This window comes from Argentina anserina, chromosome 6 (genome assembly GCF_933775445.1).
Source record: "Argentina anserina chromosome 6, drPotAnse1.1, whole genome shotgun sequence".
NCBI lineage: Eukaryota > Viridiplantae > Streptophyta > Magnoliopsida > Rosales > Rosaceae > Argentina > Argentina anserina.
The window spans coordinates 33,974,843-33,990,071 of NC_065877.1; the positions used below are offsets into that span (position 1 = coordinate 33,974,843).

The following is a 15,229-nucleotide window of genomic DNA, read 5'->3' on the forward strand; positions in this document are numbered from 1 at the left end:
TCACTCGATTAATCGATCACCTAGATTGAAGAAGAAGTGATTAGAAACGTTACGTAAAACCTCAAATGCCGAAACAATATTAATGTTTTACTGTGCAGTAATTTTCGGTTTTTATGAAATTACTGTTCACGTAAATTACTATTCATGTATTACTGTTCATATACATACTGCCTATGTATTATTTTTCATATACGTACTGTTTACATATTACTCTTCATATACGTACTGTTTATGTATTACTTAACCAGTAAATACAATTTATTAATTTACCTTTCAGAAATTACTTTTACAATTACTGTACGTAAAATAATTTTACATTCACCGTATGTAAAATAATTTTACATTTACTGTACGTAAATTACTTTTTACATTCACCGTACATAAATCACTTTTTATAAAAATTATTGTTCACGCGCCACCTCCGGCGACCGTGCCTCCCCATAGTGGCATCACGTGGAGCTCACGCGTTGCTTAAACCGGCGCGCGTGGCTTGCCCACCGCTGCCAAAAACCCATCATTTCCTTCCCCTCTTCCCTTCGACGGCCTATGGCCTCCTCCTGCACCTCTTACCCTACCTCACGCGTCGCCTAAGGCAGCGGTACTCCCTCCCCCTCCTCCCCATCCGATTCTCCACCAAATCGCCACAATTTCAATCCAATTCAATCTCAACTATCATAATACACAAACCCTTACCTAAATCGAGCCTTAGAACCACCGGAGCGTCACCGGAGGAGCAGCTTGGATGGCGGTGGTTTCTGCAGGATCTTTTGTGTCGCCGGTTGAGCTCCGATGCGGCGTGTCAAGGTCAGGGTTTGTTGCGGTCGGGCGGGGCTTTTGCGACCAGCGGTGAGGGACACAGACATCCGGTTGGCAAGATCGCCGGCGACATTTTCTGAGGGAGAGAGAGATGTCGGGGAGAGAGAGAGAGAGAGAGAAGAGAGAGAGAAAAGGGCTGCGGGGTGAGGGTTTCCAAAAATGGAAACCCTAATCCTTAAAATTTCTTTTTTATACCATTTTTCAAAATCAGAAACTAATTTCTGTCGTTAATAACTTTCACGTACAATGTGCAATTAGAACGCGTGATATGGCCACGAACTCGTATCGACGAGCTCTACAACTTTCGTGAAGGAAGTTTTCGGAAACGAGCGACGGAGTAAAAGTCAATTCTCGCGTCGCGGAAACGTAATGTTTTTCCAATTTAGTTTTCCAAATACGGTCCGTTTTCGATTTCGACAATGTCGCGAAGCGAAACAAATGCGTTTTATTAATATAACAAAGTTTATTAATTTCTAAGTTCATAAAAAAAATTAATATTGAAGATTTTTTTAATTGGACTGAAAAATGGTTATATAAGTTTTAATGAGGTTTTTGTTTTTGTTAAAGTTTTATGCATATTATTGGCGGCAGTAAGTGGCTGCAGCTGTCTGTTCCCTTTATGTTCTTCAATTTGGTTCTTCTTTGTCTATATTCTGGTGAGTTTTACTTCTTTTCTGTGTCTTGTGAATTTTGTTATTCAGTCATTTTTGTCTGATTAAATTACTACTGATCTTCTTAACTTGTTCTTTTTTTCTTTTTCTATTGTTTCCTTATATTATCTTCAAATTCATACATAAGCGGTTATATGATAGTGCTTGGTTCTGAATTCTATGTGAACTTGAATTTATTTGGTTGTCCATGAATCACAGATATGGAAAATTAGAAGCAACATGCTTAGCGATAGAGGAGCCACCTGAAAAAGAACAAGCTAGTTGAATGAATGCAGGTCCGACCATCTGCATGTAGATGATGTTTTTGAAGGTATGGAATAGCACACCGTGATTACTGTATTGTGATGTAATCGCTGGGACATAAGAGATTAAACATAACGGGTTAAGTTAGCAAGATCGAATAGCGTTTGCATAATAACTAAACTGAAATGGCAATCAGTGTACTGGATACCAGGTTGGGGCATTAATTACCTGCTGTTCCCACTCTCAATTAACGTTAAAAACTCCAAATGTAGTATTAAATTTTTGGCAAGAGCTTTAGGCCACTCAGTAGGCACTTTCTTTGACATGGTTGAGTACGTTGTGTACAAGAAACTACAATAAAATCTCATTAAATTAATACTCGATTAATAATCTCGTTAAAATAATATTTTTTACCGGTCCCGACTTATGGTTAACGTGCTAAATTAATATTTTGCTAAATTTGTAAGATAATAAAAAAAAGAATTCATATAGACATCATTAAATATATAAATTAATAATGACATAATTTATATACCTTTATGAGAATGTCATTGAATAATTTTGTTGATTCAATTATCATCAAATAAAATAATACAATATATCAAATAACATAATATTAGAGAGAGAGAGAGAGAGCCGCGCGTTTGTGCGACTATTCGTTATATTGTTTCCCTTTCGTCATTCGACCCTCTCTACCACTATTCTCCTTCGTCCGGCGACTTCAGCACTCGAGCCACCCAACAAATAATCAACCCAACGTTCCCCTTTTTTGAGCGAAGACCCGAGGCCAATTGGTGACCGTTCACGACGCTACGACACCCAGAAGGTTGATTCCAAGGCTCGAGACGACATCCATTCCACTAATTCCTCACTCTACGGTTGATTCCAAGCGTTGTAGGGATCAAATCGAATTGCAAATCTGAGTTGAAAACCCAACACACCGTCGGCTTTCCGGCCATTTTCCGACGACTTCCCGGCTGATTTAGGCTTGAGTGCAGGTATGGAAAATCTCCATCTCGTTGTGATCTATACTTTTGTGTTGGGGTTGTGAGGTTTTGAGCGACTTTGTGTTGGTGGCTACAGCGTATGGGTCCCACGCGCGATAGGTTTGGACGGCGCTTGGCGACGTTTTTAAGTTGGCCTTTAAAGTAGTTGGTGCCATGTGGCTGTGTGCTTGTCATTACGAGCACTGTTTCTATAATTGTGATGTTTGTTGAGTTGTTAGGTGTAAAGTGGGTAGAATTCTAACTTTAGGAACCAAATAACATGCTAGAGTTTGATTTTAAAGATGTTGGTGTTGATGGAGAGAGGGCGCTAAGTTCCTTAAGCTAGTTTTGAGTTTCGGGTTAGGTTGTTTTTACCATTAGTGTCTTGGTACTAAGTGAAAGCTATGTTATGTCACTAGGTGTTGACGAAGCGAGTCAGTGAGCTTCACTTGACGTTGTAGAAGTCGCAAGCAGGAGGTAAAGGTGAGTAAGTCTTACTACGTCATTGTTACCCTTGGCGGTGACTCTTTTTAAATGCATAACCATTTTTTTATATTTAAGTAAAAAAATCTGTGAAAATAAGTAACTTGTGTTAGTATATATAGATAGTGATTTATATGTGTATTTAATGGTAATCATAATACATATATATATATACGTTATTATATAATATGATGCTATTGTTATTTTATTTGATTTTGAATCATGTTGATGTTGTTCTGATTATTGTTATTGTGGCGGAAGGAAAGAAAATGTACCTTCCGGTAAATTGCTTTATTACGTGATTATTTATTCTTGTGGCGGAAGGAACCGAAAGGGAAGAAAATGTACCTTCCGATAAAATAAGTTTATTGATATGACTTGTGAATATTCTATTGATGTGAGCCACTTGGGCTTTAAGTACAATATTATCATGGTTTGATTAATATGTTGTAAGTGTGGTTTTAACATTAGAGTTTTGTTAAAGCGTTTTCTTGTCTTTGGACCTAGTGATGGTAATTAAATCGGGAACTAAGTCTTTGGCCAGGTGATTGGTTACGATCAGTTAGAGTTCTAGTATGTCTGCCGTGCACGGCATGAGGGGGTAATCTGGTGGGGTAACCTGGGTCTCGTGAGTGTACTTGTTTAAAAAAAAAAGTGGTTTGTTAATTTTTCTTATACACTTGTGGAAATGGAATTCAACTTCACATTTGAATTGAATATGACTCTTGTTGATGTAATTAACGCCGAATTTATATAATTATTTGTTTTACTCATACATGCTATAAAAACTTACCGGATTTGTGTTTACAATCCCGGTGCACCAACCAAGAGTATAGGGAATAGACCTGCAAGTGGGAGTTAGCGGGTTATAGGAGATTCTTGGAGGTCCACCAAGTAGTTCTCCCCTTTTTGTTTTTGGTGAGGATTTTAGTGAATTTTACATCATCCAGATTATGTTACTATTTTGTAAACTTTGGTGATGTATTATTCATGTTGACTGAGTTGCATTTTGAACTCAGTGTTAACACACTGTTATGTAAAATGATTTCAATGTAGTTGAGGTTATTTTAAAGTTGTTCAAAACATTGAATTTGAATTGTATTGTTCAAAATCTTCGGGTTGTGACACGAAGTGCTCTATACCTAGACTATTCCCAAGCAATTTAACCTAAAGGTACGCTTATTAGATTTAACATACAAAGATCATTAAAGTCTTAAAGAGTTTGAGACATCATAAGGCATCACAAATTACTTAGCGTCCTACTAAAATTAGGACTTAGTTTACTTGCTAACTACAAAAAATAACAATTGCTTCCCTAGATAGTTTGAGGAGTCCGATATTGGCACAAGCATCAACCAATCAAAGCAATAGAACCCTAACATGCATACTAAGCGTGCACTCAAAGCAAACATTCATTAGTGGAAAAGTACTAAACCAAAGTCTCATTTTGAATTAAAAAAAACTAAAACTAAATCTCAAATCATCTTGTGGATCATGTCTAGGGCTTCAAGTTGCCCCCTAACTAAAAACAACCTAAATAAACATAATATAAAAAGAACAACGAGAATAAGAAAAAGAGGTGTAGTCTCCGGGAGAGAGGAAAGAGAGACGTAGAGATTATCTTTTATATAAGCTTCATTCCACAATTCCTTCTTGTTTTAGGTTTCCTTCGGACATTCTAATTGGTGCCAACTCATTTAATTCTTCATCATTTGCATCACATATGTACAATAAGTCGGGTCATGAAGCGCAAACTCGTCCATGGGCCTTCTGGTGTCAGTTGGGCCACATAACATAAAATCCCTTCAAGATTCAGATTCACGCGCAAACTGACATTCAGGATACTAAATCAGACATAACTTCCTCTAGAAAATAGGTATTGATGAACTGTAAAAAAAACTCTGGAAACTAGACTTATGTATCTATCCATACATATAAAGATCATAATCTGGTTCATTCTGAGTTGCTCTCAGTGATATGTCGAAGTCAACTGATTTGCATTGGCAGATATCCCGAATTTGTCTTTCAATGCCTCCTTTTATTTCTTTCTTCCTATTTGCTTTGAAAAACCTACTAAACAAATGAAGAAAAGTAAATAACTAGATTACATACTAAACTAACAAGTAAAGTATAGGGAAATATGACACAAATAAAGTATAATTATGCTCCTATCAATAATTCATGTAGTTTGTGAAGAAAAAAAACATATAAAGTGTGTGTTAATAATGATATATGATCATGAACTTGTAAAATGTTCACATTAGTGGATCAATCGTCAAATACAATCCATGTTTAGAATTTCATAACCAAATTAGTTGGAAACTCAAAACCACTACCATCGTATATTAAGGGCCAAACACCCCCCAAAAAAAAAATGAATCAGTCAAGTCTTGAAATGGTGCGTAAGACTTTAGCCAAATGCCAGCGACCAAGTCTGCTCACTAGCTACACAAACAAGGACTATACTAGTTGGTTGATGTTGATGGAGATTCTTCAATCAAGACTGTTAACATTTACAAAATTCTAACATACAACTTGACAATAATATCACTATTAGCTTTAACAAAATACCGATCGATGTGGCCTTCCGAGATATACAACCATACATTTATGATCTGCCTCTGTAATAACTATGTTTACTTACTTTACTACCTCCACCAAGGCCTATATATATGAACCAAGCCAAGTCTTTATTTACTTGCACCTTTTCTCAGAGTAATCCTCTTGTCCACCGACATGAAAACTATTATCACTCCTCTCGACCTTTCCAGCTTCTTCTTACTCCTCGGCACTATACTAGTGACCGGAGATTCCACCTTTCAGATCAACCTCAATTGTGGCTCTCGCAATAACACGGTGGATCAATATGATTCTCGAATTTGGACGGGAGATATCAACTCAAAGTTTTTTCTCAAAGATCAACTCGGTAGCGCATCCCAAGTAGCAGAAGCACCACAGTTGCCCTCGACGGACAGCAAAGTACCGTACACTACAGCTAGGCTTTCGTACTCGGCATTTACTTATAGATTTCCTGTTAGTCCAGGCCAGAAGTTCATCCGCTTGTATTTCTTCCCAACTTCATACAACGCAAACTTCGACATCTCGAAATCACTCTTTTCTGTCAAAGCCGGTGGTTACAGACTTCTCAAAGACTTTAACGCTTCTCTCAGTAGTACAAATAACAACGACGCTGAGACGTTTATCAAAGAATACTGCATCAACTTTGAACCAGAACAGATGACTCTGAACATCACATTCACTCCCAGCAATGGCGCATACGCGTTTATAAACGGGATTGAAATCATGTCCATGCCAACCAATCTTTACTATTCGCGATCGGCAGCTGAAAGCGATGGGGCTAATTATCTCGGCACCGAAACTAGCTATCACGTTGAGAACAACAGCGCTCTAGAGATGATCCACCGAATCAATGTTGGTGGCAGCGCAGTATCTCCGAATGAAGACACCGGCATGTACCGCACCTGGTATCCAACGGACGATATCTACTTAGATGATGAAAGTAGCAACTTGAGCCTTGTCTACAAGAGAAAAAAACTTGATCTGAATTTTGCAATCATTCCGAACTACACTGCGCCGGAGGAGGTGTACCAAACGGGCCGGACAATGGGACGGAACCAGATCATCAACAGGACCTTCAATCTCACCTGGGGGTTCTCGGTTGATCCTCAATTTTCTTACCTGGTGAGGCTCCATTTCTGTGAGATTGATCCGGATATCACCATGGTTAAAGGTAGAGTGTTTCAGATTTTCATAGCTAATTTAACAGCTGAACGCAATGCGAACATAGTCGAATGGACTACAAAGCTAGGATATAAAGGAAATCAAATTCCCATATATAGGGACTACTTTGTGCCCATGTCGAGTCTTGGAAACCAGCAGAAAGGGTTAGTTAAACTCTTTGTCCAGCTACAAGCGAATCAAGACGATCCAAGCATCTTGTTCAATGGTCCGCTCTTGAATGGGCTCGAAATCTTCAAACTCAATGACACAGACGGCAATCTTGGCGCACCCATCCAAGAGCTACCGCCAGATATCCAGCCAAAAGTGACTTCGCAGAGCTCTAAACCCTCTACTAAGAAGTCGATTCCTATGCTTGCTATTCTCGCCGGTGCAGTTTCTGTCTTACTTGTTCTTTCCCTCGTCGGGTTTCTTATTTTCAGGCGTAAAAGAAAAGTCGATGACTCCAGCTCCAGCAAAGGAACGAAATGGGGGCCATTCTCCTTTTCAACGACCAAGTCAACCAAGTCTCATGGCTCAGCTCTACCGTCGGATCTGTGTCGCCACTTTTCACTGGCGGAGATCAAAGGCGCCACCCAAAACTTCAACTCTGTTTTCATAATCGGCGTTGGCGGGTTCGGTAACGTGTACAAAGGGTACATCGATGGTGGGTCCACACCGGTGGCGATAAAGCGGCTGAAACCGGATTCATCACAGGGGGCGCACGAGTTCAAGAACGAGATCGAGATGCTGTCCCAACTCCGGCACCTCCATTTGGTGTCCCTCGTCGGATATTGTACTGACCAGGGTGAGATGATCTTGGTGTATGACTATATGGCATCTGGGACTCTGCGGGACCATTTGTACCAGACTGAAAATCCACCACTGCCCTGGGAACAACGTCTCCAAATTTGTATCGGAGCGGCGCGTGGGCTGCACTACCTCCACACTGGGGCCAAGTGCATGATTATCCACCGTGACGTGAAGAGCACAAATATCTTGTTGGATGAGAAATGGGTGGCCAAGGTTTCGGATTTTGGTCTATCCAAGATGGGGACGACCACCATGTCCAAGACTCACATCAGCACAATGGTGAAGGGTAGTTTCGGGTATCTTGACCCGGAGTACTATAGACGTCAACAGTTGACTGAGAAATCTGACGTTTACTCTTTTGGAGTAGTCTTGTGTGAGGTTCTGTGTGCAAGGCCAGCTCTGATACGAACTGTGGAGAAGAAGCAGATGAGCCTAGCTGAATGGACAAAGAGTTGTCACCGAAATGGCTCGATCAATCAAATCATTGATCCAAACCTGAGGGGAAAGATCGCAGCCACATCTCTGAATAAGTTCGTCGAGCTTGCAGTGAGTTGTATGAATGATAATGGAAATGAGCGGCCATCGATGAATGACGTAGTTTGGCGGCTAGAGTTTGCATTGCAGCTTCAACAGAGTGCTGAAGTACTCTCAGACGTGAAAATGGAAGGTGAAGATGAGGTTGCGTTCATGAAAAGTAATGATGATGTGATTAATTGCAGCTGGGAATGCTCGTCAGATTCTAGGGCTTGGACGCCCCCCCAATACTCGTCGGATTCCAAGACCAGCAGAACGACCAAAACTAGTAGCGGGGATATATCAACTACCAATGAATCTATCAAAGGAATGTCTGGAACAATCTTCTCTGAGATCAGGGATCCCACTTTGAGATGATCATAATTGATCGATGATAACGTGCATGCGGAGTTTTAATGGATTAAAGAAAAATGGGCAGATCACAGAGCTAGCTAGGTCCCAAACTGTGATGCACAGTATTATGCTTGTATTTTTTTCTTCTGAGAATGATGCTTGTGTGTAATGAATAAATACACATGCGAATAATAGTTCTAGGTTGATTGCTGTATGCTTTACCATAAGAGCGCTTAATTTTCACAAGTTCTACATTACTTAATGATAATTCATTACTTGAACATCATCGCCATTCCTGGAAGAACTTGGTCACTTGTTCAAGGTAACATGTTAGGTCGGAAATCTTAAATTTTGTTGAAACACATAACTAGGGTTGCTTCGTGCTTTCTTAAGATGATGTTTACATATTACCCGACCCAAGTCATAGCTGGAGGCGCAACTTTTCTACTAAAGAAGACAACAACACCATGCCAATCTGTATTCCTAAATACTTATCCTGAGGACTTTGTCTAAGTCTACAAACACTATTGGAGTGAGCTACACAAACAAATATCAGTAGCTTAATCTATATTCTTATCTTTTCTGATTGATTGAGAATCTTATTATTAGAGTAGACCCAAGAATTGTATACACAAGCTACTAGTCTTCTATCATGTATGTCCCTTTCTGCTTTAATATTCAAGTCTCTGCGTGCAACACAACAAAACCTTCAAGTCAAATTAAATTAAATAACACAAGTGCTCAGAAACTGTTAACAGTCTCATTACAGAGGACAATAAAACAACTAGCATAATTTCCAAGTTACTTCGTCACATGTTACACGTAGCTATTACATTGGCCAACAACATGAGTCTCATTCATGAAAAGAAAGAGGGAACCTCCATTAAAGCAATGGACACACAACTAAAGCAAAAGAAATGAAAAACACTTCCACCATGATGAAGATGGCTATAGAAAATAAAGCTCTGAACCTTTTCAAGGCCAGAATCGCTGCCGTTGAAGCTCGACGGAAAGATGAAACAACAACCCAATCACAGACCCCCAGTCTTTCTTTCTATCTTTCTTTTAATTAATACTGCATTAAAACTTGTTTAATAGCGCCTGCAATGTCTTTTAGCTTAATAATTCTCCTTCCAACCTTCAAATTTCATAGGTCCAAATAGAGAATTAGATAATTAAAGACACAGTTTAGTGATACACTGTTACGTATATGATTCTATATGCATAATATAAGCAGAGTAGCTTCCTCTGTTTTCAACTTCATCCTCATTCTGTCACCATTTGCTACCTACCATGAAACCAATCATCATTCCACTCTACCTCTCCTTGTTCCTCCTAACCCTCACTCTCTTCGTCGCCGGTCAGTCGCCACCATACACTCCGGTTGACGATATCACCCTCGCCTGCGGCAGTTCCGGCCAGCAGACCGCCAATGACAACAGGAAATGGAGCGGCGATGTTAACTCCAAGTTCACCCCAATAGGGGACGCATCTGAAACCATAGGTGCACCGCCGTCTTCCTCAGCCAGCCAACTCCCATACACCAAAGCTCGGCTCTCTCGAAACCCCTTCACTTACACAATTCCCCTATCTCCCGGCCAAAAGTTCATCCGCTTGCATTTCAATCCAGACACGTACAACCATAATTTCCAACGCTCCAACTCCCTCTTCTCCGTCACCGCCGGCGGCTTCACTCTTCTCAAAGACTTCAACGCCTCCGTCACAGCCGACGCTTCCATCGACGGGTCCCCGCTGGTCAGGGAGTTCTGTGTTAACATCGAACCAGGACAGAGACTCAACATCACATTCACCCCAAACAAAGATGCTTACGCTTTCATCAACGGAATCGAAATCGTATCCATGCCCACCAGTCTGTACTATACTTCCTCATCTACAACTCCACCTAATTTCATTGAAGCCACGGCAGGGTCATATCTGATAAAAAACAACACAGCTCTGGAGATGGTGTACCGAATCAACGTCGGGGGAGCCCCCGTCTCGCCAAACGACGACACTGGAATGTACCGGACATGGGAAGCCTCCGACCAAAGTTATTTGGATCAAAGGAGTAAAAAATTTAGCGTACTGCCACAGAACATCACCATCGAGCTCAACTTCGAAAAAATTCCAGAGTACTCTGCCCCCAAACCAGTTTACGTGACAGGTCGGTCAATGGGGACGAACAAAACCATCAACAAGAGCTATAACCTGACATGGATATTTCCCTTGGATCCCAAATTTTATTACCTGGTGAGACTCCATTTCTGTGAGTTTGAATCTGATATTACCAGATATGGAGATCGATCGTTTCAAATCTTCATGGCCAATCAAACAGCAGAAGAACTTGCAGATGTCATCGGATGGAGTGGAGCAAATGGGAATCCAGTTTACAGAGACTACGTTATGTCCATGTTTCCTCCGATTGGAAGCCAGAAGAAGGTGAACTTCTTTCTAGTACTTGCTGCGCTCCAGAACGATAGATATACTAATTACAACGATGGAATCTTGAACGGACTTGAAATCTTCAAGCTCAACGACTCGAGTGGCAACCTTGCCGGACCCAACCCCGACCCAAGACCTCTAGTGAACTTACCGAAGGTGCCACCAAAGAGCCCTAGTAAGAAAAAGTCTGCTCCCATGATAGCTATCATTGCCGGTGTAGTTTCCGGGTTACTGGTGCTCTCTGTCCTCGGATTCTTTGTTTTCCAGCGTGGGAGAAAGTCAAAGGAGTACTTTAGCACAAGTCAAGCAAAGTGGGGTGTCATTTCTTCTACAACGACTAACCAGTCCACTACGTCTTACGGTTCATCTCTGCCGTCCGAGCTGTGTCATTATTTTTCATTGGCGGAGATCAGAGCCGCCACTCAGAACTTTGACGATTCCAACATTATTGGGCTCGGCGGGTTTGGCAACGTGTACAAAGGCGCCATCAACGGAGCGGACGGAGCCTCCACGCCGGTAGCGATCAAACGGCTCAAAGGCGACTCAATGCAAGGGTTCATCGAGTTCCAGACGGAGATCAACTTGCTCTCCCAACTCCGTCATCTCCATTTAGTGTCTCTTGTCGGATATTGTAACGACGAGGGAGAGATGATTTTGGTGTATGACTACATGGAAAATGGGACGCTACGTGATCATTTGTACAACTCAAAAAATGTGGCTCTTTCTTGGGAGCAAAGGCTTCAAGCTTGTATTGGCGCGGCGCATGGGTTGCACTACCTTCACACCGGTGCCAAGTGCATGATCATTCACCGTGATGTGAAGAGCACCAACATCTTGTTGGACGATAAATGGGTGGCGAAGGTCTCTGATTTCGGGTTGTCGAAAATGGGTCCAACCAACATGACCAAGACCCACATTAGCACCATGGTCAAGGGCAGTTTCGGATATCTCGACCCGGAGTACTACCGGCGACAGCAGTTGACTGAGAAGTCCGATGTGTACTCATTTGGCGTAGTATTGTGTGAAGTATTGTGTGCTAGACCGGCTTTGATACGAACAAAGGAGAAGAAACAGATGAACCTAGCTGCATGGTTTAAGACCTGTCACGACAATGGAACACTGGACCAACTCATTGACCCAAATTTGAAGGGTAAGATTGTGGATGTGTGCTTGAACAAGTTTGTTGAAACTGCAATTAGTTGTATGCATGATAATGGGAATGAACGACCATCCATGAATGATGTTGTATGGGCTCTTGAGTTTGCATTGAAACTTCAACGGACTGCAGATGGTTCGGATTTGGATATCGATGCCGGAAAGAAGGGTGAACATGAGGCTACAATGGTGAATGATAGTGGTGAAGGGCTAAGTAGCACATGGGTGGACTCATCAAGTTCTAAGAACAGTAGGGTGACTATATCTAGTAGCAGTGACCAAAACTCTACTGCCAGTGAATCCATCAAAGGGTTAACAGGGACAGTCTTTTCCGAGATCTATGATCCAAATGGAAGATAAAGAACATCAGCAAAGCAATGCAAGGTTGTTTATGCAGTGTATACGTGTCTTGTTTATGTAATATGCAGTTTTCTCGGATCGAAGTTAGTAGTGTACGTGATGATATATTATTGAACAAGCATAGTTGCTAAGGGTTTGAACTTAAACGGAATTTTGGGCATCCCGTGTTAACAATGTCAAATGAGTTTAAAACAATGTCACTCCAAATTCAACCATTTATACAATTATGATACTCACTATGCTTAAAAACAACCGCCTTAAGTTCATTTGCAATGGTCTTAGTATTTTGGATTAGACTGCACAATTTCAAGAAAATCTTGACACTCCCATTGATTGCTCCAATTACCAAATTAATTTGAATCCCCCCCCCCCTTTCAATGCGTTTATCTCTTGGTAAACCTTCTATTGGGTCAATAGCGTCCTATCATCTTTGCTGCTGCAGCAAATAGGTCTTAAGCTGCAGTCTCTGAATACAACACTACTAAAAGAGTTACCAGTTACCGAGCTATCAAAATTGTAAACATTGGTGCAAGTTCACATTGCCGCTCTAATTTGAAATTAGAGTTACGAGTCTCATCAATTGGTGCACGAAACTTATTCAGTACACGGCCCGTGAATATACACGGGTCTTGTGCACCGTTGGATTTGACAGGTGGACAGTTAATAGATTGGTGGGGATTGACGTGCATGAGCCCCTGCAAAGTTCGAACTAGTAGCAGTCTTTTATGGTTTTGTTCTATAATATCGTTCATTTCATTCATCCATTTTCTCCGGCAGCATAGGTGGGTGGCGGCGAGTGCCTAGAGGCAGGAGATCTCAACTACGACAATTTTGTACCAGCGATCTCGACGAGGGTGGGGGAGAGGCTGAGGAGGAACTCTATGGTATTGTGTTGTAATTCTGAAGGCGAGACATGACGATTTGGGGAGTGGGGGAGATGGAAACAGAGGTGGTCATGGTTGTGCTGACGGTAGTGGTGGAGAGATCGGTGAATATAGCCGTAGTGGTGGAGCATTCATGTCTGTCTCTATTTTATTTTTAAAACATTGTTTGTTTAGATTTGAAATACTAATTTCGTGTCTGGGTTTGAGTTTTTGTTCATTCCCCAACCTCAACTATATTACATTATTACTATACAACCATAGATGGATAACTGCTGGCCAGCTTTACTTGAAAAGAAAAATGTAGAAGAAAATATGCACATTCTTTATTCATACATGACAAAAGCCAACAACATATTTTTATGCTTAGTGTCACGGGCCGACTTTCTACGCAGCGGAATATGACCCGTGCGGCGCCAATGTTACTCTTAACCAAGGCCAGCCTAACTCAACATGCATTCCTGATGCCAACTTTCTTTTCTTACTTGTGCGCCTCCCGTGTCATTCAGATATTTCTCTCTTACATTCATTGCTTGTGAGGTTCCACCAACGAAAGCCACTCACACATGAGTCTCACAACTTGTGACTTATCGATCGCTTCCTCGTGTCAGGGTACTCCCATGCCACTCGCCCAGCCGATAGGCTTCCACGCCATTCGCTTACCGATCGCTTCCTTGTGTCATGGTACTCCCACGACACTCGCCCAACCGATAGGCTTCAATGCCAACCCCTTACCGATCGCTTCCTTGTGTCATGGTGCTCCCATGACACTCGCCCAACCGATAAGCTTTATGCCAACCCCTTACTAACAAACGTGCACCTTGCACCTCGCAGTAAGCGGCATGACAATAGGTCTTGACATTGATGGTCCTCGCTTCCTTCTATCTGATCGTCCCTTGGAAGCATGCGCACGTTACTTGCCTCCTGAGCATCCATCAACATGCTCACTCGGCACATAGGCATCCTTTGTCCACACTTCACCCATGGGGATAATCATATGGGCAACTCGTCCCCCAGGGTGTTAACTTTGTTGGGCGAGGTTCGCCTCCACGGCTCGCCTCCACGGCTCGCCTCCACGGCTCGCCTCCCACATATCATCCGACATCGTATCCGACTTGCCAACATACTCTTTCATAGGCCACTTGCCTGCATCTGCCCACTATAGGCTTCCTTCCTTCTAGCATGGTGTCGTCTTTCTGTGCTTGCTGACAACTTTTTCCTTTGGGCAAGGTCGAACCTCTAACCTATGCCCACGTCGCTTTACTCCGTGGCCATTGCGCACCACGGGGTTCCGACATGTATTCCTTTAGCCCACGCATTCGCCCATGCCGCTGGCATAAAGATCGCCCACGTACGAACCTCGCCACCCGCATGGACCCGCAATATCGGCCTACCGGCTAATACTGTCCATGAGACTTCCTGACTCATGGAAATGCATACCGCCACTCTTTGGCGACATCCGCCCGGCTCCTAGGTCCCCCAGGAGTGACTCGCTTAGTGCCCCATAAGGCCAGCACCGAGGGTGGTGGAGAGTTAGACACCAGGTACCCCCTATAGAGCATATTGGAGAAAACTAGACTTTGCAAGAGGAAACATCAAATATCCGAGGATGGGCAATTTCCATAATTAATTCATACAAGCTCATAAAAATATGCAACTCCTTTCGACTGTCCCGGACATTTTCCGTGTTCAGACTTTTCCCAAATTCCGAGCCTAAGTGCCTCAAACCTAGAAGTTCGTCTTAATTACGAAACTGCCACTTAGACATGCCAAT

General features: G+C 42.1%; 1 protein-coding gene across 1 annotated transcript; it reads left to right on the forward strand.

The window, feature by feature from the left end:
* The first annotated feature begins 5,909 nt into the window (after window positions 1-5,909).
* Window positions 5,910-12,731, forward strand: LOC126797372 (uncharacterized). Its single transcript, XM_050524010.1, is given in 3 exon segments — window positions 5,910-8,632; window positions 9,855-9,888; window positions 9,891-12,731. Coding segments are annotated over 3 exon segments (5,415 nt in total). The 5' UTR covers window positions 5,910-5,935; the 3' UTR covers window positions 12,575-12,731.
* Window positions 12,732-15,229: the final 2,498 nt, after the last annotated feature.